This window comes from Schistocerca nitens, chromosome 1 (assembly GCF_023898315.1).
Source record: "Schistocerca nitens isolate TAMUIC-IGC-003100 chromosome 1, iqSchNite1.1, whole genome shotgun sequence".
Taxonomy (NCBI): domain Eukaryota; kingdom Metazoa; phylum Arthropoda; class Insecta; order Orthoptera; family Acrididae; genus Schistocerca; species Schistocerca nitens.
The window spans coordinates 638,120,806-638,147,258 of NC_064614.1; the positions used below are offsets into that span (position 1 = coordinate 638,120,806).

A 26,453-nucleotide genomic window follows, 5' to 3' on the forward strand; every position below is an offset into this window, starting at 1 on the left:
AAATTTATAGGTTAATGCTAAATTCAATGCATAGATCCAAAAAGAAATGAGACATCAAATTTTTACTGTCTAATTTTATACCTGTACTTATATCACATTCATTCTAATGGACATATTTTCCTCCAGAATTATTTCTGCCTGTCTCTTTTCATAACACTATGGTTTCAGTTTCCCTAAGAATATACAATTAGTTATTGTCTATTACTAGTGTAAATATGGGCAAACATAACACATATTCTCTCTAACAATAATGGAAATTCCTGGATGGAATTCTCTCTTCTCTCCCTGTCTCCCCCTTCATCTGCACCTGCCTTCCCCCCCCCCCCCCCCCCAACCCACATTTCATATTTGCTCCACCATCTGAACAACTTTCACCTTAGTGTGCACCTTCTGAGTCATCTGTCAAAAGACCTACCTCACACTATCCCATTACTCTCTCCTCATCTTGTGCATCTTTGTCTTATCACTGTCCCACCTGCATCTGCCCAGACAACTGCCCTCAATTTGACAATTAACAGTCTCACTGCAGCTATGTGTGTGTATGTTTGGCTGTCTGTGTGGTTGTGTATGAGAATGTGTGTGTGAATGCATGTACTTTTGCTAGGGAAAGAGCAAGAGCTCAAATATTATTTCCTGTTGTGTTTCTATGCATCAGACACTCAGACTAAATTTCCAAAGATATTTTGAAAATAGGGAGTAAGTGCATGTGACAAGAACTTAGAGAAATTAAGCCAAAATGAATACCAATACAGAGTATCCTATGCCATGCACTGTATAGTGGCATGCAGAGGCTATATTATTTGGTATGTGTACAGTCTAACTGTGAAAAGAAGGTATAAAATAACAATTAGCTTTTGTCTTGAAATTTTTCTTTGATGATCAGTTGCTAGTAATTTTATTTTAGCACTGCAGGCAGTAGATTCTAAAGAAAAAATGAAAAAAATATAATAAAGTAAATTGTAAGTTGTGAAGGAAAGATTAGTACCTCATTAGCCATACTGTATCTATGTTAACTAACATGAGCAGTAAAGATTTGTCATGAACAGATGGCACAAACAACTCTTTAGTGCGACCATCAGAAAAAAAAAACATTAAAAAACGAAATATGAAAGGATTTTTTCAGTCAGATTTGTTATGTAAATAGTGAGTCTTATTATAAACTATTGAACACATCTTGCTGCATGAAAACTTGGCATTTTTTAAAATTTTTGCCAGTTTCTTTGAATATAAAAGTTTGTTTTATGCCAGGTGTACCCGAGAGTATCAAGTCTGTATGTGCAATAAACATTAAAGTACAATAAATATCTTACACTCTTGCTTATAAGACATGAATATTCATGTTACACAACATATTAAAAGCTGTGATGCTGATCTTTGCCCAAATGATTTTTCTACAAACACTTCCTTCTTTTATGCCATTGTTGTGACTGGCTCTGAAATGATGGCTACAGCTATTTCACAACTTTTGTTGGAGTTCCAGAACTCACTATCTAACTCTTACACAGTATTGGTGAGCACTGTTTCCACAGTTTTATAAATGTGCTGGCTAATCAGTTTGAATTTTTAAACTACATACATTTTGCTCCTACAGTTCCAGGAATATTTACCCGGACATGTATCTCGCTAGAAAATAATCCATGCCTTCACTCAGCTTGAGATCATAACATTTGCACAAATGACCAACTAAAAAACTAAAAATAATGAAGTTCATCAGAATAGAAACCACAGTTTTTTCTTCTTGTACTATTATGTATTTGTTCAAGGAATGCTTCAATACTCAAGAGGATAAAATACCACAATGAGGACTTATTCTTCTGCATAAATACTGAATCTTGAAGTTTTGGAGTTGGAAACTGTTCCTTCAGAAGCTATGAAACAAATAATAGAAAAGAGCAGCATGGGAAGAAACAATAAATAGAGCAAAAAAGTGACTATATATGACAACAGATGAGATTCTAGACTTCTGATTTGCTGTCTGATGTTTTACCAAGATTTTCTCTTGCTTTCCTGCTGTCATTATTTGCATTCTGTATTCACTCTTGTCTGTTAATGTGTTCACTGAGTATGGGTTTTGGGAACTTTAACATTCAATGACCTTCATTACTAAATTAAGCATTTATATCTCCACAACTTCAAGATTCACGTTTTACATCTGTTTTTATTTAATTATGTTGTGACCCTTACACACAGTAAGAAGCTGTCCTTTGTTTCCTGATTTTGGTTTATGGATGCTCTTCTTTTATAACAATTATTACAGTAATTCAGACCTTCCACAAAGAGTAAAAATTATTTAATACATGAGCTCTGAATGATTTATAGCACTTTAAAGCATTTGTTATCCCCCCCCCCCCCCCCAATATGCCAACACAAACATTAACGCCATAAAAATATCTTTGTTGCGACAATATACAAAACGGTGATACTCTTATCACTAAATAACAACAACCTAAAAGGTTTTCTCCAGCTCTAACGTAAAACCATAAAAAAGTCATTTGCTGCCTGCAAAAAGGTGAATGCACAATAATATATAACTGGATTATTGCTACAGCAAAAAGTTCTTGAGGACAGTAACCCAAAATTAAGTTGTTCAGATCCTCTCCTTCCTCATATAGGACAAACATGCATCAATTAATGCTTTTATTGTGTTGCCATTGGCTGCAATTCAGTTCCACGAGTTTCTCTTCTGGCAATACTTGATGTTTGCCAGTGGCCACCTTCAGGGTTTATCCTCTCATCCTCACAAACACAAAGGAACATAGTGTCTATCACAACCTGCAACAAATATATGGAGATATCATTATCTGTTTAACATGCTGTTCTACATGAAGTCTATATTCTTATGTAAAACGGATTCACTAACTTTACTTCAGGAGACTACCATTTTAAAGGCATCCTATACTAAAGTGGAAACAGAACTGTGATGTTGGATCTAGAATCAGAGATTAGCTCTGATTACATATACTTTATGTTCTGTGGATTATTAGTGAGGGATCCTCAAAAATAAAGAATATGTCTTGGAACAAGAATACATACTAACAATTATATAGAATAGAATAGCACAAAGAGGAAGCACTGAGTAGCAGGCAAACACATTTAAAAGTAGACTAAGCTATTTGCATCAAATTCTTTTTAGATGTAGAAAAAAACAACACACACACACACACACACACACGGCCACTGTCGCCTTCAGGCACTGAGGCCCAAATGCAACGGGCAGCAATCCCGGCTGGGATGGACTGTGGAGTGCAGAAGAGCTATAGAGAGAAAAAGGGGGAAGGGGGAGGGGGGGGGAGAGCACAGTAGGGTTGGGGGAAGATGCTATAGTGCTGCCTGTAGGAGTGTGCAGGATATGGTGGTGAAGTGTCTTGGACTGTTAGGTGACGATCAGGAGTCTGTGCTTGGGGGAAAAATGGAAAAGGGGAGAAGCAGAGAATGGGAAAGGCTATGCGGGTGTGCTGGAGGGATAGCAAGCAGGAATGAGAGCAGGAAAGGGTATAGAGGCAAATGGAGACAGGGACTAGTGCAGGTTGAGGGCACGATGTTATGGCATTGAAGGATATGTTGTAGGGAGAGTTCTCACATGCACAATTCAGAAAAGATGGTGTTCTTGAGAAGAATCCATGTGGCGCAGGTTGTGAATTAGTTGTCAAAGTACAGCACACAGTGCTGAGTGGCATGCTCAGCAAGAGGGCAGTTGAGCTGTCTCTTGGTCACAATTTAGCAGCGGCCGTTCATGTGGATAGTGGGCATACCTGTGCACAATACCACAATGTTTGCAGTTAATCTGGTAGACAAGTTGCCCTGTGTTTGATGGGACAGGAGAAGGCAGAGCTACCTGTGATACCAGGCATGTGGTCTATCAATTTAGATGCAAACACAGTGCAGCATTTTACAGAGGTATGACAACTAACGAGCTGTTTGTCTGCATGAATAGCAACTGCACAGCGTCCTGACACACTTAACAGCCCAGCATCCTGTAGCCACCACCTCCCTGCACAATCCCTCTGCTGCACTACAGTACCTTCCCCCACACCTACCCTGCTACCTGTCAGCCTCCCCACCCTATGCCTTTAACCCCCCCCCCCCCCTCCTACTATCCCCAAATGAGGTCAATGATCACCTGTGCTGAAGATGATAGAGGCCTTCTTTGTGTGTGTGTGTGTGTGTGTGTGTGTGTGTGTGTGTGTGTGTGTGTTTGTTTGTTTCTTTGTTTGTTCTAAGTCTGAGGAAGGACATTGTCCAATACCTTAGTCTACTTTTAAATATACTTCAAATGTGCCTGTCTGTTGCCCCACACCTCTATTTTGTAAGGAGCAGGCTATTCTATTTCACTCTCTATTGCATTGTGTTATACCATCCTGTATTTTCAATTGTTTGAAGAATACATAGTATACATCTTCAAACAAAAGAGAGATATGATAATGTTCCTTCTTCAGATCTTAAGTTATTTGAGTCTAACTGAAGAGGAATAAGTAAAAAAAAATTTAAGCAAATTTTCATTAAAAGGCAATAACAAACTTGTCACTGAACATGTGAATGTATAGTTCACTGAGGTATGTATAGCAATTCTTGGGCTATTGTACACATGCACTGAAGACGTGCAGAAGCCAGATTTTGTGTAATACAAATTATGTGATATTACTAATAATATATGCATCAATCTGTTTTACTAAGAAATTTATCATGCGAGTACAAGTACTTAATTCTTGTGATCTGTAAAGTGAATAAAATAGTCTTTGATTGCTGGAAAATCTTGCCCCGAGTATTTCACAAATTGTAAATACTTAAGGTTCCTCTTAAAGTAAAGTTTATTAGAAGCTAAACTTTTAATGGCTGCTGGCCAGTTATTGAAATGTGTGTTCCTGAATGATATACACATTTCTGGACCAAAGCCAGTCTCTTTAAATCTCTATGCAGATTATCTTTGAAACTTTCAGGCAGATTGCAACTGTGTGTCTGATCAAGACACAAATCCAGAATCTTTGCCTTTTGAGGGAAAATTATCTACAGACTCAACTATCATGACTCACAAACCACTCTAATATCCTTAATTCTACCAGAACTTCAGCACACTCCACTGCAGAACTGAAAATTCATTCCACATTAAACTTATTTTTACCATCGATCCAAATGATTCTATCTATGATTTTGAATATTTCCTTTTTCTTCAAAGTTATAGCCAATACATGATTACACTTGAAAAATATGCCAATATTATGAAAAAGATAGTTGCTACTCATCATATAGTGGAGATGCTGAGTCACAGGTAGGTACAACAAGAAGACTTGTCAAACAGAGCTTTTGGCCAAACAGGCCTTCATCAGAATAGACCACACACACCACACACACACACACACACACACACACACACACACACACACACACTTACATTGATGAAGGCCTGTTTAACCGAAAGCTTTGTTTGACAGTCTTTCTGCCGGCCGCGGTGGTCTCGCGGTTCTAGGCGCGCTGTCCGGAACCGTGCGACTGCTACGGTCGCAGGTTCGAATCCTGCCTCGGGCATGGATGTGTGTGATGTCCATAGGTTAGCTAGGTTTAAGTAGTTCTAAGTTCTAGGGGACTAATGACCACAGCAGTTGAGTCCCATAGTGCTCAGAGCCATTTTTTGACAGTCTTTCTGCTGTGCCTATCAGTGACTCAGCATCTCTGCAATATGATGAGTGAAACTGTCATTTTCATAATATTGTCATTATGCCATCCTGGATTTTCCACTGTTTGATTTTTCCTGAAAAATATTTGCTCTATATGACCAAATAACTTCAGTTATCTATTGCTATTCATTTGCAACATGCCAGACATGAAATAAATACAATGCGTTGCCCCTTTTTGGTATTGTAGCTGCCTTCAATCTTCAGGACAGACTTACCACTAAGTCTTGATAAATTAACAATGATATTGGACCCATGCTTCCTGAAACATGGTGGACAGTTGTTGCTTGAATTTTGGATGAATTGAGCTGAGATGCAACTGACACCATAGGTGACCCCAAAGAAGTCTCATGAGTATGAGTAGGGCACTGAGTACTTCAGTCCAACAAATTGCACTGCCATCTGACGTGTGTACTGCTAAATACCACAGCCTGGCTATTGCTAGCTAGTGTCTCACCAGTCGCGGAAACATTCAGTTATGTGTCATTTGACTTTGCCTGCTTTACATATGTGATTTGAATTGCTCTCTGGATTGTTGAATATACACAAGATGACTTTGCTACATTCAGGACTTGGTTTGGTTATTCATTTGCTTTGCAATCTCCACTGTCATTTACCTTCAGAGCAACAACTGTAATAACAGCATTAGCAAGGAAGACAGTAGGAATTCCACCAGGAACAGCAGACAGAGCTGTTTTAGCCCCTCTACAACCAACAACAGTTAGCAGTTGCAGTTTGCTCACCTCCCCATCGGCATCTCGCTTGTTTCAATGAGGTAGACAAGAGGTGGGAGGTCTATTTACATCATTCTGTCATTCACTGCAAGGCAAGTCAAGTCAAGTGAAGTCAAATAGCTGACCCTGAATGTCACTGTGTGCTCTCACTGTCTTCTAGTAATAAACAGCACAAAGTGGTGCAAAAAATATGTCCACTCTTTTATTCTAGTAATTTGACTTTTTCTGATGCTTGTGGTTTTCTGATTGATTACTATGGTCGCTAAACTCACATCATCACTACTAGCTTCAAGTTTAATCAATATGTTAAGCAATGTAAGCAGACCTATGCTGCATGGGGCTGACTCACAAGGCTTGGCTCGCAAGTGTGGTTTTTCTTGTAAAGAGTGTGGCACGTCATACGCGAACCCCTTTATCTGTGATATTTTTGTCCATCTCGTTCCTGATCGAGAAATAACAGCAAAGGCTTTAGACGTTGGTTGGTTGATTTAGGGGAGGGGACCACATAGTGAGGTCTTTGGTCCCATCGGATTAGGGAACAGAGGGGAAGGAAGTCGGCTGTGCCCTTTTGAAGGAACCATCCTGTCGTTTGCTTGAAGCGATTTAGGGAAATCATGGAAAACCTTCAGGATGGCCAGATGCATGTTAGAATTGTCAACCTCTCGAATGAGAGTACAGTGCGCTAACCACTGTGCCTCCTCGCTGGGTTGGCTTTAGTAGCATGATCCCGACTTGAGTGATGTTAAAAATTGTCATAGCTAATGAAGTAACTGCATCAGTGCATACTATATCCTACAATTCCTCTAGTTTTAACTTTGTCAGTAGTGTTATTTGCCACTGTGATCTACCACCATCTGGTGACTTCCCATCAACGTCATCATCTAATTTACCAAGCACCAGTTCATCCAGTAACCTGACAACAAGGGATTCAGTAGTAGTTAGTACAGTAGCTATCAATCCTCCACCCTCATCATTGGTAGATACACTCAAATGGAAATGGTTTGTCAGCCATTTGTGCATCTCAAAATCAGCAGAGGCTTATGCAGGATTTTGCACCCCATTATCATCAAAGGACAGAAAGTCTGTGCCGTCAAACTGTATCCAGATTGGAGGCCACACCATCAAAGGCATCACTGTCCTTTCAGGATATCATCTGTTTTGTATGCCACAAACCAGAACACCTAGCAAATGCCTGCCTTGGCCACCAAGCATTAACAACATTGGCGATCAGCATGCTACATGTTATCTTGGTAGTGCCCATGGCAGCAGGAGGAGGTGTGTAGCTTCTCTTGTTGCAACTGGTCATTAATGGGGTGACAGCAGATTTTCATTTGGGCACAGGTGCAGCCGTGCCTCTGATTAATGAAGACACTTACTAGTGCACTGGCTACCCACAGCTACAGTCTCCTCAGTGTGAAGGATTGATGTACAATGACCAGATGATCCTGTTGCGAGGTCAGATCATCGTCCATGTTAAGTATAAAAATATAGCACTTCAACTGACCTTGCTTTTAGACAAGTCTTGGATGAGAACTAACATTTTTAGTTTACACACTATTTCACTTTTTGGTTTACAAATTCAGGACCAGGTAAATCTAATTTCAAATGTGATCCCATTTACAAAACTTAATACATTGTGTGTACAATTTAAGCAGCTGTTTGAACCTACATTAGGTTGTGCAACAGGGTTCCAGGTCCACATATCCTTAAAACAATTGGCAGTGTCAAAGTTTTTGCAGAGCTCATCCATTACCTTCCGCCACACATGAGCAAGTTAAAGCAGAACTAGACATGTTGCACAGTTTGGGTGTTATAACCATAGTATCATCTAGCCAGTAGGCTAAGCCCCAGGTCTTGGTTAAGAAACCTATTGGATCACTTCACATTTGTGGTGATTTAAGACTACCATTAACGCCCAAGTAAGTGTTAATTTGTAACCACTTCCATGACCGGAAGAATTATTGGTTAAATTGACATGGGCCATTATTTTTTGAAGACAGATCTCACTGATGCCTACTTTCAGTTGCCTGTAGATGATCAGATGAAACATATTTTAGTGATTAATATACCATTCAGCATCTATCATTATAACAGATTGTCATTTGGAGTTACAAGTGTTCTCGTGATACACTACTGGCCATTAAAATTGCTACACCAAGAAGAAATGCAGACGATAAACGGGTATTTATTGGAAAAATATATTATACTAGAACTGACATGTGATTACATTTTCACGAAATTTGGGTGCATAGATCCCGAGAAATCAGTACCCAGAACAACCACCTCTGGCCACAATAACTGCCTTGATACGCCTGGGAATTGAGTCAAACACAGCTTGGATGGCATGTACAGGAACAGCTGCCCATGCAGCTTCAACACGACACCACAGTTCATCAAGAGTAGTGACTGGCATATTGTGATGAGCCAGTTGCTCGGCCACCATTGACCAGACGTTTTCAATTGGTGAGAGATCTGGAGAATGTGCTGGCCAGGGCAGCAGTCGAACATTTTCTGTATCCAGAAAGGCCTGTACAGGACCTGCAACATGCAGTCGTGCATTATCCTGCTGAAATGTAACGTCCACTGTTCTAAGTGCTGTCAATGCGAACAAGAGGGACCGAGACGTGTAACCAATGGCACCCCATACCATCACGCCGGGTGATACGACAGTATGGCGATGATGAATACACGCTTCCAATGTGTGTTCACCGCGATGTCGCCAAACACAGATGCGACCATCATGATGCTGTAAACAGAACCTGGATTCATCCGAAAAAATGACTTTTGCCATTCGTGCGCCCAGGTTTGTCGTTGAGCACAACATCGCAGGTGCTCCTGTCTGTGATGCAGCATCAAGGGTAACCGCAGTCCTGGATTCCGACCTGACAGTCCATTCTGCTGCAAACGTTGTCGAACTGTTCGTGCAGATGGTTGTTGTCTTCCAAATGTCCCCATCTGTTGACTCAAGGATCGAGACGTGGCTGCACGATCCATTACAGCCATGCGGATAAGATGCCTGTCATCTCAACTGTTAGTAATACAAGGCCGTTGGGATCCAGCATGGCGTTCCGTATTACCCTCCTGAATCCGCCAATTCCATATTCTGCTAACAGTCATTGGATCTCAACCAACGCGAGCAGCAATGTCAAGATACGATAAACCACAATCGTGATAGGCTACAATCCGACCTTTATCAAAGTTGGAAACATGATGGTACGCATTTCTTCTCCTTACACGAGGCATCACAACAACGTTTCACCGGGCAACGCCAGTCAACTGCTGTTTGTGTATGAGAAATCGGTTGGAAACTTTCCTCATGTCAGCACATTTTAGGTGTCGCCACCGGCGCCAACCTTGTGAGAATGCTCTGAAAAGCTAATCATTTGCATATCACAGCATCTTCTTCCTGTCGGTTAAATTTCGCGTCTGTAGCACGTCATCTTCCTGGTGTAGCAATTTTAATGGCCAGTAGTGTATTTCAGAGATATCCCCAACTGCGTTAATAATTTTATGTCTTGTTACTTACTGGGCCCATGTGGGAGAAGCGCCTACACAATCTACAGATGAAGTTTGAGCGATCACAAGCCTAAGGTCTGCATTCTTGCCTCGACAAATGTAACTTCTTCGAGCAAAGTATCATGTACTTAGGACCTATATTAAGTAGTGATGGGCTCACGCCCACACACGATCATATGATCCAATCACTAACGTACTGACTCCTAAGAACCTAAAAGAACTACAGCAAAGTAAAGTATTATGGATGCGGCCCATGTTTCCCATCCCAGTCAACCAATTGTGTAGAAACAGTGTGAAGTCTATGCGGTCACATGGGTGCCAGATGACTTTCATGGAACTTAAAAGTGCCTTTGGTAGGCCCCTTGTTTAATGATGCCCAAATCAAGATACAAACTTAATGCTTGACACTGATGCATCAGATTGTGGCATTGGTGACGTGCAGTCCCAAAATATGCCAGTGGCAAACAACAGATCACTGCATTTGCATCTAAAACGTTAAATGCTGCACATATAAATTATTTGCAAATTGAGAAGTGTTGGCTATCACATATATAGTGTCTGGAAGTTTCATGTGTATCTTCATTGAGCCAGTTTCACCTGGCCAATCACAAGTCCCTTATTTCGTTATTCTGCCCTTACTCAAAAATTGCTAATGAAATGGTGCACCACCTGTGATAATGGACATTGCTCCTAAGTAACTATACATGTGAGATTCATTATCACCCACCTCGCAGCTCTCCAATGCTGATGCACTTTCCTGATTGCCGTGCAACCCGGATGCCAAACTTCATGGGCTTGAGGCATTGCGTTTTGCCTTAGATGCAAATCAGTCACATATACTTTACAAATTTCTGAGTACAGCGCATGAAGTAGCAGCAGAAACTGACCGTCATCTGCTCCTGTGCAAGGTAGTGCTTGCTGTTAAGGTGGGGCTGACCGGAACATTTGCCTAAGGTGACAGACCTGGAATGGCACTCCTATTTTTCCTTGTGGCACATGCTCAATGTCACTGAGGGGGTCATCTGTTGGCTACAGACAATGCTGAATGCCAGTGGTAGTTCCTCCCAGATCCTGCCCCCCCCCCCCCCTCCTCCCCACACACACACACATATTGATGGAGCTCCTACACATTGGTCAATGGGAAATGAAGGCAACAGCACAGCATAACATGTATTGACCTGCAGTTGAAGCTGCCTTTTGAACATATCCATTCCATCTGGAACTGGCAGGTCTGCACCAACAACCAGTCAGCCTCAGCACAGCATTTCGACCTACAATCATGCTCTGACCATCTCTGGCATAGAGTGCATATTGATTTTGCTGGCCCATTCCAGGAAGAATTGTGGTTGCTTGTTGTTGAAGCCCCCTCTAACTTTCCATCGCAAGGACAGCTACAACTACTATGGCAGCTACTTCTATACCCTTTCCATCATATCTGCAATAGAAGGAGCACCTTCCACCCTGGTTTCTCGCAACAGCCCTCAGGTCACAGCATCTGTGTTTCAGGATATTTGTCAGCGCAACAGAACTGAGTACCTGGCCACTGCCCCTTTCCATCCTGCATCTAATTCGAAAGCTGTGTGGATGGTCAGGACATTCAAGATGCAGATGTGCAACTACTGACAACAGCCGACTCCAGTGAAGCACTCGCTAACACTCTGTGAATGGACACATCCTAGCCAAAATTCTACATGGGTGTCAACTATGCACCTTATTTGATGTGTTGCACCCAACTCAGTGAACCCACCATCCTCGTCTATGTGGGCTTCCCAACTGGGCTCATACTTTTGGCCGTAACCCTAGGTGCACCAAGGCATTGTTATTAGCAACAGGGGGAGACAGATGTCCAAGGCTGAGGCCAGCCAGGAGCAGCTGGTCCAGCAATGGAGTGCACCCTGTCTGACACACCATCCCTTCTTTCGCCTCCATCAGCAACTGGGCATTCCATCATCCTCAACTACTCCAGGGACAAACCATCCCACCAGCCTGCCTCTTACTGCTACAAGCTCCACCTCATATTAGGCATCAACAAGAAGTCAACAATGACAAGCAAATGAGGTCAAACAACTTTTCTCACTATGCCACTTCTGGCTCCCACACCCACCCCTGGTAGACCCCTACCCTCACCGTTGATGGAGGTTGAACATTATAGACCTGTGGTGTCCATGGAGACCAACCCCTAATCCCCTACAGGTGGACCCAAGTTGTGTCCTGGACTCCATAATTCAGTCAGGACTTCCACAGATAGTGCTGCTACCCACCCCAGTTGATAATGAGGGCCTACCACAGCAGCCTTTGAGGGGGATTCCTGCAGTTCTCCTTCTTCCTCAACAAAGTTGGCATAAGCCGAAAAGGGGTTTAGTACCCAGCGGTGATTCGGATTCTCTGCATAGCCCAAGTATGAACGGAGAGAACACGTTAGAGATACTCAGGCTCCAGGAGACAGATGTGGCTTGTGCATGTGAGAGGCACAGTCTCCACAGCAAACATGATGAGGCGCCACCCTCTGACAAGTATTCACTGATAAATACTGCAGGCCAATCTCTTATTAGTTACTGAAGCCTTTAGTTATGCACCATTCAATAGTAGAGTTTTGACCTTTCCTGATTTGGATTGCTCTCTGGGTTGTTTCATATGCTTAAGACAACTTTACTATGCTTTGGACTTGTTTTAGTTATTCATTCACTTTATGTCTGCTGTCACTTACTTCCTGAACTATCTGTTTCATTCCGTTGGTCTCTAAGTTGCCACCAGTGTGGGTTCTTGTAAACTGTTTTCTTCTGTCTATGGGCAGAGTAGGGTAGAAGATGGAGTGCTGTATATATTCAAAACTCCCTGACTTCTTTGTCCTCTGTCGCTCACTATAACATCATGGACAGTCTTCTTTTACATCTTAACGTATGTTCTATCACCCTATCCCTAATTCTTGTAAGTGTTTTCAACATATTCGTTTCCTTAGAAATTCTCTGCTGAGTAGCACCTAATTTACTGTCTTAGCAGTACACTTAATTTTCAACATCCTTCAGTAATACCACATCCCAAGTGCCTCTTTTCTCTTCTTTCCTGGTTTTCTGACAAGTGCTGTTTCACTTACATACAATTCTGTGTACCAGATTTACAGTCTCAAAAATTTCTTCACAAAGTCTGATTTCATACAAGTAAACTTCTGTTGGTGAGGGACGATCTCTTTCTCCCTACTGTACTGTATGTATCTTATATATGCCTTGATTCATCAGTCACGTGTTATTTTGCTTTCAAGATGACAGAATTTCTTCGCTTTGTCTGCAATATGGTCTCCAATTATGATGATATGATTTTGCTATTCCCATGTTTACTGCTTCTCTCTCTCTCTCTCTCTCTCTCTCTCTCTCTCTCTCTCTCTCTCTCTCTCTCTGTCTCTCATTTATTCTGTGTTCTGTAGACTGTTTATTCAATTCAACATGTTCTGCAATTCTTTTATGCTTTCACAGAGGAAAATAAAGTCATCATCAAACCATGAAAACAGAGTACTATAACCTCACAGCAGAAAATTGTCACTGTGATGACTATGTTGCAACAAAAGTTCCCTGCAATAATGGCACAAATTTCAAATTATTAGTTTCTTCAGAATGCTCAGATCTGAATGCTCCTAATGAGTAGATTTCTTTGTTCATACAAAAAATGAGTGTAGGGTGAGGAGTCATTTTTCTCACCTTCAGTCTCCTTTTTCTACACTGTCACCTTTTGTCAGCTTTTAAAATGTTTGACACCTTTTTCAACCTTTTCTTTCCTTTTAGGAAGTAAATTAGTTATTTTCCTCCATTTCCAAGTTTCTGTATTCATGTTCACTCATTTAACTTTCTGGAATGATTAATTAATGGAAGACGACAAAATCTAACCTGACGGGCCTCTGAAATTGAAGATAGATTGTTCCTTTTTAATTTTTTGGCATTATTTTATATTGTTCACAACTGTTATTGGTGTCAAATGATCCTCTATTACAACTGCTTACATTTTCTTTTTTTTCCAGATTCTAATTCTGCTGTCATAATGAGACTGCTGCTGCGATACTTGTTCAATTTTGAAAATAAACTTTTCAAGATGGGGTAAAATATAAATTCCTCAGTGAATGGCTTGAGAAGACAGATAGTTCGAAAAGTAGTCTCTGCATGGGTGGAAAAGTTAGTAAAAGTGAACTATTTTGCAATGTGTGTTCTTGCTCTATACAGTACGAGGCAAGGGTTTTCAGGCAATTTTTAGCAACTTCCTTTCAAGAAAACATAAGTGTAACTTTGAAATTAAATACGGACCACATAAGTTGCATTTAGAACTTTCAGATCAGACACAACATTCATGTTCAGTACACGCACAAACAATACTCATGTTAAGTACCACGGATAGTTTTGCCACCGCTGAATCTAGTTAGACAATGAAATTACTGATTTACAATTACTTTATCGATTTGTCAAATGATATTTATACTGTTTTCTTCAAAACATCCTCTGATAGTATTTCTAACGTTTTTTCCAGTTTTCATCTACGAAAATGAGACACCTAATGACTGAAGAACTGAAGTATTTAGGCCTTTAGATAGTGATGTCCAGGAGACTTGGGGCAGGCAACTTATAAAAATCGGAACCTGCAACATTCATACAATGTATAATACCTATGCAAATGCTTCAGACAGTTTAAGTGAAGAAATATTCATATTTCTGGTAAGTATTTACCATTATTTTGATGGTTGGCCTGTTAGCTGGGAAAAATGTGAAGGAATTCAGTCTAAGTTTAACATTCCACATCTCAAGGTTTTGAGGCATACAACCATATGTTGGCATGATTTAGGACATTCTGCCAACAGGATTTTAGAACAGTGAGATGGTATTCAATATTATTTTTTCCAATGAGAATTCTGCTACCGTTCAGTCCAAATCCGACAATGCCGTTGTGAGTGCTTTAAAAAATGCCTTCAAATGAAAGTGTTCCATAAGTTGTTCAGGCTTCTCTTACATTGCCCCATGGAAATGTGGACACAAAGACATGTAACATACCAACTGTTATGTAAATGCTGTTTGGCCTTTTACATCGGCAAGGCTGCAACCAAGTTACTGCTTAGGATGAATGGGCATAGGCAGAGACTGTATATTGGCATCACACAATATCCCATTGAACAGCATGCTTTACAACGTGACAGTTGTGACTTCGGTGCCTCTTTCACCACATGTGCCATCTGGATTCTTGCCCCAGACACTAGTTTTTCATAACTCCACAAGTGGGAACTGGTGCTACATGTCCATGGTTTTTGCCACCCATCTGGCCTTAATAATTTCTTCAATCTTGGCATTTTTTCATGGTAGCTATTGCTTTCTTCTCTTGCTTTTAGTTTTCTACATCTTTCATTTTCTTACCTGTCTATTTTTCACCATCCCACTTCCACCTCTATCACATACAGTGTACTTAGCTTTCCACTCTTATGAGGTTTTGGCAGTAATCTTTGTCTGGCGTATTACCCTATCATCCACCTTTAGCCTCTGACATTTTCAAATCTCATCTGGTGCAGTCCCTGACAACCAGTCTTTCCTTCTCACCTTGTCTGGTAAGTCTAACCTAACCTGGCATTCTGAGAAATTTTTCCTATACCTCACTGGTCCTTTTCCTTTGCCCCTCCTCCTTCCTCTTCAAATCTTCTGCTGGGAAAGGAGCCACTGGCTCTGAAAGCTTGCAAACTTTAATAGATTGTTTTCAATGACATGGAAAATATTCCATTTTGGAGCAAAAATTAAGAGAAGACAATGCAGCAATGACAAAGATTTTTAAGCAGTGTTTTGATTGTGAGGGATGCTTTGAAACAATACCCACATTTTCTTTGTGTGTCCACTGACTCACAGTTCATTATGTATGGACAGCAAGCACATGTAAATTATACTACTTGTCAGGAAGAATGTGAAAGTAAAAGAAAACTCGAGTGAGACGAAAAACAAAAAGAGATACAAAACCAAAGGCATTTAGAAGAGAAGCTTAAAAATGAACAACATGAAAAAATTGTCTATGAGACAGCTGCTCTGAAAGAAAAGATAAAAGGACACCAACTGTCTGATGACGCACAAGAACTTCTCTCTCAGGCTTCAGCTAACCTGAAGAAAGCAGTTGAAAAAAATTATTTACAGGCAATGAAATTGGCCCAGGATGCTTGAAGATGCATGAATCATGAAAGTAGAACAAAGAGTGAAAGAAAGGGAGACTGAAATCATTCAGAAAAATCTTGAGAAAAGAAAATTTACTAAAATTACTTCTTTTTGGGGTAAGATTCCAAAGGAACAGTAACCCAAAAATATTTTTTTGATATTTTTTCAGTACTGATGTGCAAAATGTTGTTAGATGTAAATATGTTATGTACATTTTGTTTGTGAATTACAATTATCTTCACCAAATTACCAATACCCAATTACCAGCATATATTAATAACTTCGTATGAAGAAAAAAATGAGGGTTTCCCCTCCAGGATCATAATGGAGAAATTTGGTATGGTCTTCAATGCCTTTTTTGGTAGGGAACTATCCAAAATGAAAACTTGGGCCATACCTGTTTATTGAAATAATGTGTCACCTTTTAACCACCTTTTTAAAATACTTTATCACGTTTTAATCACCTTGTCCAAATATTTTGTCACTTTTTTCAAGTACCACCATGGCACCTCACCCTGGGAGTGGATTTAAAGCTTCCCAGATACTTTCCATTACATTTTGAAAGGACTGCTGGGTGACAGCAACTTGTTGCAAATTATTTCAGTGTTCCTGTCTCTCACACAGAGTACAAAATTTCTCAGTAACAGAATTCTTTAGCCCTCAGAAAAATCTCAGCACTTCTGGAATCCATCAAACACAATGTAGTGCTGTGCATGGCAGGATGATTCAGTGTGAGTGCAGTAAATCTTAAACAGGACAAACTACACACTCCATTAGCAATGTATTGTGAAGCAACGGAGGTGTACTAGACTCCTTCAAGCCGGTAAATCTGCTACTGAATAATACAGTATTTCATCTGGTCATTTAAACAACTATAGTGACAGGAAAGTTGTGGTCCATAAATTGAACTTTTGGGACTCATCATCATCATGACACAACGAGAATTACAACCTTAGGCTGATCTGATATAGATCAAGTGAGCTTCCCCCAATGAGCACACTCAAAGTGATATGCACAATTAGAGCATGTGCTATACTATATGCACTCCAAATGTGTCAGAGGAGACTTAAATAGAGGATCTTCGTGTATTTTCACCAGTATACACCTGAAGAGGCCAGAAGATTCTGCATCAAAATATTGTGGCAACAAGTAACAGACACTGTGAGGATAAGTTACCTCATTGTGATCTACAGCTCTAAGTAGTCTGTGAACCCCCAACTTGTTAAATATTCTTCTTATCTGTAGAATAACTTAATTTTTACTAAAAACCAGGGCTTGGTAACTCAGTTCTTGTAAGGCTTTTACTGTGCCTTTACATACAAAACATATTATATGATAAGCATCTTGTTACAGGAGACCTTCTGGGTAACAAATAACCAACATTTTCCCAATACATACATATATATACATTACTGATTAAATGTCTGGTCATGGGTATCCCTTGACAGAACAGCTGGTGCAGAACACTCTTTCCTGCCTTTGAGTATTTTGCCCATCTTCAACTCTCTTGGAATGGCACAAAGACCATGCACATAATAAAATACACAAAACAAGACTAGTTCCCTAATAAATCTTCTTACATAATAATTAAAACTTTATCTTCTGAATTATTTTCCTGGATAACAAAAATGCATACAATTGTACTAATTTGGCTTGTTCATTTATATTCAAAATTAGTATGAGCTTTCACTACCACTCAACAAAATTATTTATTTCCAAACTTTGGTTACAAAATATCTGGAAAATCTCTTACCCTCACAACGTTCTGCAGTTCTCTTGAAATTTCACAGAACAAACTACCTACATGCTAACAAGTGTAAAATCTCTGACAGAAAGCTTAACTGTGGAGCACATTCACTCAACTTTTTCCAATGACTTTTCATGACAGTACTCACACCTACGGTACTGATATACTGCACTTGCATTAATAGGTCTCCAATATCAAGTCTGACACATCAAAATGTGCATTCAGTACGGTGTTTGGAGTCAGTGTATTTACTCATTGAAACGATACATACTATCTGTTGACATTTGAGTTTGTACTTTATATTTTGAATTATACTCACTTCACTCTATGGAAGCCACTTAAGATCTCTAAACAAAATCACCAAACACTGTCAAAATGGGTCAATGAATTTCATGTTTAAGATACTCACAATTAGATAAAAAAGCAGTAATTAAAAAGATAATCAGTGTGTATGATTTCCAGTATCTAAGTGGCAATAATACAACTGGAAGCAAAGTTTAGAGTTCAATTTCATATCAGTGTCAGTCCCAGACTGGAATTGGATGAGGATAGGACAAGATACTAGACACAGCCTCTTCAAAGGAAGTATCCACGAATTTGCCTGAAGTGATTTAGCAACACTGGTGAATATCTAAATCTGGTTGACCTGAAAGGTATTTCTGCTCCGTTTCTCCTGCATAATCACTAAAACATCTTGCTTGGTGTAAGAAAAGTTGTTGATTATTTTCAGTGATTATTTCAGAGGAAGCATGAAGTGAATACATGACAGAAAAGTAAAGCAAATACACACTAGACAGACGATATTGGTCTTTTGCTTGAAATCAAGGAAGGCGTAAAGAAACTGTACAACAGGCCACATAGCATTAATGAGTTAACAAGCACAGTACATGTAACAGTAATGACAAAAGAAAAAGGAAAATCAGGCAAACGTAAAAACTAGTAACATGTAGCAAGAAAAGGAAATGGTGCTATCGAAAAGCAAATTACATAAGGTTGCCGAGGCACAGGAGAGATCAGAAGCTGATTAGCTCAAGGGGGAAAAGTATTCTTCATCAAAAGTATTTTACAAGTACTGAACATCATCCTAATACTGCGGCACAAGTTTCTGAAAATTGAGTTTTTAGTAATGTTTCTTCAGCTTTCAGCCAAAGGGAACAGACGTACAGACAGTTAATACAGCACCAGCACATACTATTATTTAAGTAGGCTATGCACTGCAGATCTGTGAGCCTCTCCCATCTGCCATAGTAATATACTACAGAAAATTAGATACTATTGTGAAGGGATGGAAAATATCCAACATTTCACCACCTTATCTCGTGCACGAGCCTATGTTTCAGTAGCATAGGCAAAAGAAAACAGATACCATCACCATAATGACTGGCAATTTTACATCATTCTATGCTTATGAGCTTGCCATATTCCATAACACTAATACAAAAAATTATTCTCGTGTTTTATCCTTGCTTTTGCTACCATTATCAACTCCTAAAATGGCTTTGTATGCAGTCCATACAGAATTAGTATGAGCTATTGTGACAGTCAATCTAGTATTGGTGCCTCCAACTACCATAATAGAATCCATTCAATGAATTTTATCCATAGTGGATGCTGTCGAACTCCATGACTGTTCCTTTATGGGGTGTAGAAAAATATCTGCTACCAGTCACAATAAAAGGTCATTTATTCGTCACATGACCAGTTTCGGGCTTGCGCCCATCTTCAGGTGTTTATACATTCATGTACATGTTTGAATCTATTCAGTATGTCTCTCACACAATGAGTACAGATTGCCAGTGGGAGTCTGATGTCTGAGCTTCTTCACCACAGATCATATATGTTTCATTGGCTTTGAAATGGAAGCCTTTGTACAAGTCCAATCATGGCTCTAGATACCAGCCTATTAGAAAGCAATGCCATAAACCATTAAATTAATATGAACAGGCTGAAAGTGTATCGTATCCAGTGAACATCATAACTTCAAACTGGGTAACATTTACAAATGCCATTACACACACACAGATAAACTCCATAAACCCAACCATCCAGGACGCTCCAATGTCATCAGTAACTGTACCCCCATTGAGAGAATCTCTGCTGTGACAGATCAACACCTTCAGCTTATTACCCATAAACTTCCCTCTTATATAAAATAAACCGACCATTTCCTCCAGCAACTCCCACCATTTTCTATTCCTTAACCCCATGGTGTCTTGCTCGTCATTATTGAAGCCACCGCCCTTTACACTAACACCCAAGACTTCGACACTACTGAACACTACCTCTCCCAATGCCTGATGGATTCCAAACTATCAACCTCCTTCCTGGTCACCACCACTAATTAGAACCTCACCCAAAATTACTGCACCTTTGAAGGCATTGCCTAAAAACAAATCCATAGTTCAGCAATGGACACCTGCATGGCAGCACCCTGTGCCAATCCTATTCATGAGCTATCTACAGGAATCTTTCCCAACCACTCAGAATCCCAAAACCCTCATCACCTGATTCAGATTCAATGATGACATCTTCATGATCTGGATCAGGATACCCTAACCATGTTCTTCCAGAAGCACCTCAACACTGTCTCTCCCATTCACTTCATTTTGTTCTCCTTAACCCAACAAGCCACCTTACTCATTTTTGATCTCCATCTCAAAGATGGCTACATCCGTATCTCTGTCCATATTGAAACACCAACCACCAGCAATGCCACCACTTTGACAGCTGTCACCCATTCCATATCAAGAAGTCCCTTCTGTACAGCCTAGCAACCTGTGGTCATCGCATCTGTAGTGATGAGTAGTCCCTCTCGAAATATACCAAGGGTCTCATTGAGGCCTTCACAGATTGAAATTACCCTGCCAATCTTTTAAAGAAACAGATCTTCCATGCCTTCTCTCTCCAGTCCCCCCTAATCTCCAATTATCCCAACGTCTGGCAACAAAGGAGCATCCTCTCACGACTCAGTACCACCCACGACTGGAGCAACTGAATTACATTCGCCGCCAGGGTTTCAACTACCTCTCATCATGCCCTGAAATGAATAATATCCTACCCACTATCCTTTCCATTCATCCAGCAGTGGTATTCTGCCACCCACTGAGCCTAAACATTACCTTTGTCCATCCTTACAGAACCCCTGCTCCCAACCCCTTGCTTCATGGCTCACATCCCTGTATTAGATCCGGATGCAAGACCTGTCACATACATCCTTCCACCACCACCTACTCCAATCTGGTCACAAGCGTCACCAACCCATCAAAGGCAGGGATACCTGTGAAAGTAATCATGTGATCTACAAGATAAGCTGCACTCCAGGTGAGCATGACAACCAACAAGCTGGCTGTTTGCATGAACGGCCTCTGCCAAACTATGGCCAAGAAATAGCTGGACAACCCAGACAACCTAGACAATTTTCTTCACTTCAATGACTGCTTCAAAGCCTACACCATCTGGATCCTTTCTACCTTTTCTGAACTGCACAGGTGGGAACTCTCCCTGCAATATAACCTGCATTCCCATACCCCCTGGCCTCAACCTTTGTTAGTCAATGTCCTTCACCCACCTATCCCCTTCCCTGCTCTCACTTCAACACTACATAGCTTTCTATTCCACCCACACATGCACAGTCTTTTTACTTCTCCCCTTTTCTGCTCCCCCCCCCCCGCCCCCCCCCCCTCACCACCACCTGCTCCTCTCACCTCCTGACTGCATCTAACTGCCCTCTGCCCTACCCTGTTCCCATGCATGCTCTCACTAGCAGCACTTTACTGCCCTCACACCTATCCTGCTATCTGTCTTCCTCCTTGCCACCCAGACGGCTTCTTTCATCAGGCGCCATGGCTTACAGTACAGCCTCAGCCTCAGAGACAGTGGTCATGGGTGTGAGAGCTGTGCTTGCATGAATGCATGCATGTGGGTTTTGTCTACTTTAGGAGAAGCATGTTTGGCCTTTTGTTAGCAGGCTTTTTGTTGTGCCTGTCTGCGAAACAACATCTCTACTGTACCGTGAGTAGCAATCTATTCTTTTCATAACATTGTAAATGTTAATGAGTGGAATTCAAATAAGAGCATAAATGTAATTTGAGGTCTCAGTTTTTTTCTAATATTTAATAATTTCCAATGTTTAGGTCCTCCTTTGGAGGATTTAACATTTTTCATGGTAGTGTCATATGTTATGTATGTACAAATACAAATGTACTGACACAAGATCATATCAATATCAATTATACTGTTCAAATACACTGTTCTTAGTTTTTAATCTTCTACAGATGTTTAATTCTTAAAGTACTCACAGGTAACTTACTTTTGATCCTTACCCTTTGATACTACTGTGTCCAAACATCTACTAAATTTTGATGTCATCAATACAATCACTAAAATAAAGATATTCTATTACATTTTACATCTTACCTCATACAATGACAGGACACAATGTGATATAAAGAAGGCAAATATGCATACAACCAGTGTTGGTATAGCATAGAAATGTAGGTTTCCGTTGTTCTGCAGGAAAACCAAACCAACAGATCCTGTTACAGCAGTAACAAAGCATTTCCCCAAGAACAGGATAAAATCACCAACACTGTTTATAGTAACTAGTCTCAGAGCATTACTCCCAAGTGTTGTAAATGCCTGAAAACAACAGAAAAAGTATTAGTTACAAAAAATAAAAATAAAAAATTAATCAATATGCAAACAGTTGGAAAACAAAATTTTTATGTCAGTATAGTCTAAATTCACAATATATGTATACATTAATTAAAAAATGGGTATTAATTGTTACATATGTTAACTGGCACATGACAACCAGGAAACACATCCATCCCTGCTGACTTCTTAATTATATCTGCATAGGGAATAAGCAGTAAATGAACGGGCAGAAGGTGGAGGAATGAAGTTGACACATGTTCCAAGATCGACAGAGACACTGTCACTCAAATATCCAGGTACCACATAGACTAAAGGGGTGTGGTAACACTGGGTGGGGCAAATAAAAGTGGCCGCAGAACAGATTTTCAGGGTACAAAGAAACACAACGGAGGAAAGGAAATACTGTACCTAACCTGATTGTAGCACATTTTTAAAGCGACCCAACATTCATCTCTTGGCACCTTTGGACCCTGGTCAGCAAGTCGCTCAGGGCAAATTGAAGCTAGACTTCTGTAATTGCTACAGTATCATCCAAAATGTTGTGCTGTGGTTGGTGGAGACTATGAGGGTCGTTGCGATACGCCTTAGACTTGAGGGCTCCTCGCACAACGTAATTGCACACTGATAGATCAGGCGATTTGGATGGCCATCTAGGGCCGTGACCAGACTAACCTCTGCAAGTAACTCTGGCAAGTGTAAAGATTATGTAAATGTGCTGCAAGGTTCAGCCAGCTGTAGGGACAGTTACTCCATCCTGTTGAAAGTAACTATATTTTTCCTCCTCTGTTAACGCTGCCAAAAATGCTTTCAAAATGTTGGCAATGTGACGCACCAAAATCAAGTCTGATGAAAGAAGATGGGACCAATAATGTGGTGTGCAGTCAGTGCACAACAAACCCCAACCTTCTGATCATGCAATGGTGTTTTGTGGAAGTTATACAGATTCTCCGCTGTCCAGAACCTGTGATTCTGTGAGTTGACTTAACCCCTCAGGTGAAACCAGGCTTCATCAGACATAAAGAACAGATCCATGTCAAAGTTATTCATTGTTATCTCGGTGAACAGCCACTCACAAAACTGGAGGAGCTCAGGAGCATCTGCTGGTTTTAATGCAGGAACAACACAACAGACACTCAGTACGGATGCATGTGCAGGTCCTAGTGGAGTATTTATCTGCATGATCGACATGATATGCTAGTCTCTTGTGACAGGCATTTTCTGGTTAACTGCAGCCACATTTTCTGCTGTGCGGGCATGTCTCGGAATGTTTTTGACTTTTTCAAATAAGATCCTGTCTGATGCCATTTTCGAACCAAGTGTTGCATCGCAATCTTTACTGACACTCTGACACTGTTAAACTTCTCACCATACAACTGACCACACTGTTTCCATGACTTTATTGTCATGTCTGCTTGTGTCTGTTATGTGCGGATGGATGTGTGTGTGTGTGTGTGTGTGTGTGTGTGTGTGTGTGTGTGTGTGCGCGCGCGCTTGCGCAAGTGTATACCTTTCACTTTTTCTCCCCAAGGTAAGTCTTTCCGCTACCGGGGTTGGAATGACTCCTTACCCTCTCCCTTAAAACCCACATCCTTTCGTCTTTCCCTCTCCTTCCCTCTTTCCTGATGAAGCAACTGTGGGTTGCGAAAGCTTGAAATTTGTGTGTGTGTTTGTGTTTGTTATTGTTTCTATCAACGTACCAACACTTTCGTTTGGTAATTTACAGAATCTTTGTTTTTAGATATATTTTTCCCACGTCAAATGTTTCCCTCTATTATATTCATATACATACATACATACAGAGGGTACTCTGTATCACTGCTAGTCATTTCCTTTTCTGTTCCACTTGCAAATAAAGTGAGGGGAAAAACAACTGTCTGTATGCCTCCATATGAGCCCTAATTTCTCTTATCTTACCTTCGTGGTCCTTACACAAAATGTATGTTGGTGGCAGCAGAATCATTCTGCAGTCAGCTCCAAATGGCAGTTCTCTAAATTTTCTCAATAGTGTGCCTCGAAAAGAATGTCACCTTCACTACAGGGATTTCCATTTGAGTTCCTGAAGCAATTCCGATTTTGTGTTGTTCAAGCTACCGATAACAAATCCGTCCACGTTTGAATTGCTTCAATGTCTTCCTTTAACCTGACCTGGTGCGGATCACAAACACTTTACCATAGTGAAGAAAAGGTTGCATTAGCATCCTATATGTGGGGTCCTTTACAGATGAAGCACACTTTCCTAAAATTCTTCCAATAAACCAAAGTTGACCATTTCCTTTCCCTGCCACAGTCCTCATATGGTCACTCAATTTCATACTGCTTTAAAATGTTATGCCCCAATACTTAAGTGAACTAACTGTGTCAAGAAGGACAGTACTAATGCTGTATCTAAACATTACAGGATTGTTTTTCCTACTCATCTGTATAACTTACATTTTATACATTTAGAACTAGCTGCCAGTCATCATATCACCTAGAAATTTTGTCTAAGTTACCGTGTATCCTCCTACAGTCACTCAACTTCAAGATCTTCCCATACATCATAGCAAACAGCCACAGATTGCTGTCCATCCTGTTCCCCAGATCTTTTATGCGTACAGAAACTAATTGAGGTCCTACCACACTTCCCTGGGGCACTGCTGACAATACTCTCGTCTCTGACGACACTCACCATCAAGGACAACATGCTGGATTCTATTACTTAAGAAGACTTCAGTTGCTTACATATCTGGGAATCTATTCTCCTCTTCATACCTTCATTAACAGTATGGAGTGGGCCACCATGTCAAATGCTTTTCAGAAATCTAGAAATCTGCTGCCCTTCATCCATAGTTTGCAGTATATCATGTGAGAAAAGAGCAGCTGAGTTTCACAGGAGCAATACTTTCTAAAACAGTGCTGATGCATGGATACAAGCTTTTCAGTCTATAGGAAATTTATTATATTCAAACTCAGAATATGTTCTACAATTCTCTAGAAAACCTCTGTTAAGGATATCAGTCTGTAATTTTGTGGGTCCACTCTTTTATGCCCCTTATATACAGGAATCATCTGGGATTTTCTGGAGTTACTTGGGACTTTGCACTGGGTGAGAGATTCGTGATAAATGCAAGCTAAGTAAGGGGTCAGTGCCACAGAGTACTCTTTGTGAAACTGAAGTGTGATTTCATCTGCAACTGGTGACTTACTTGTTTTCAACTCTGTTCTTCTATGCCAGGGATGCTTATTACTGTGTCTTCCATAGCGGATGCTGTGCGATGGTAAATGATGATATGTCTGTACTATACTCCTGTGTAAACGATGTCTCAAGTGCGAAATTTAAAACTTTAGGTTTTCTTTTGCTATCTTCTACTGCCGTGCCAGATTGGTCAACGAGTGACTGGATGTAAGCCTTAGACCCACTTGACGATTTGACACATGACCAGAATTTTCTTGGGTTCTCAGTCAAATCTTTTCCTAGGGTTTGGTGGTGGCAGCTGTTATATGCTTCATGCATACATCTTTTCACAGATGCATGAATCTCTACTGACCTTTGACTGTCATCATTTGCGTGTTCCCTTTTGAACAGAGAGTGCAACAGCCTTTGCTTCCTCAGCATTTACCAAACTTTGTTGTTAAACCACAGTGGCCTTTTCCATCCTTAATCCACTTACTAGGCACATATACTTTTCCAAAGCACGATTTACAGTCTGTTTAAAATTTGCCCATAATTCCTCTATGTCCATCATAATAGAAGTGAATAATGTCAGTTCATTGTCTAAGCGAGATGCTAACAACTGCTTATCTGCTTCTGCTAGAAAAACAGAAAAACTCTCCTAGTCTTCTGGACTGAATTATTAACTTTCATAACCACAGCCACTATGACGACATCAGTATCATTAATCCCTGTCTCTATACTGATATGGTCCACCCTGCCTGTAGCTACAACATCTATGATATTTCCATTGCATGTGGGCTGCCGAACTAGCCGCTG

At 40.4% G+C, this 26,453-nt stretch overlaps 1 protein-coding gene across 1 annotated transcript in view; it reads right to left on the reverse strand.

The window, feature by feature from the left end:
* Positions 1-340: 340 nt before the first annotated feature.
* Positions 341-26,453, reverse strand: part of LOC126258062 (choline transporter-like 1) — a 153,010-nt gene continuing 126,897 nt past the window's right edge. Inside the window, exons 14-15 of the mRNA XM_049955612.1 lie at positions 22,244-22,465; positions 341-2,772 (exon numbers count right to left, since the gene is read on the reverse strand). Of these exons, the coding sequence (XP_049811569.1) occupies positions 2,638-2,772; positions 22,244-22,465 (357 nt within the window). The 3' untranslated portion in view covers positions 341-2,637. The remainder of the gene's footprint in view (positions 2,773-22,243; positions 22,466-26,453) is intronic.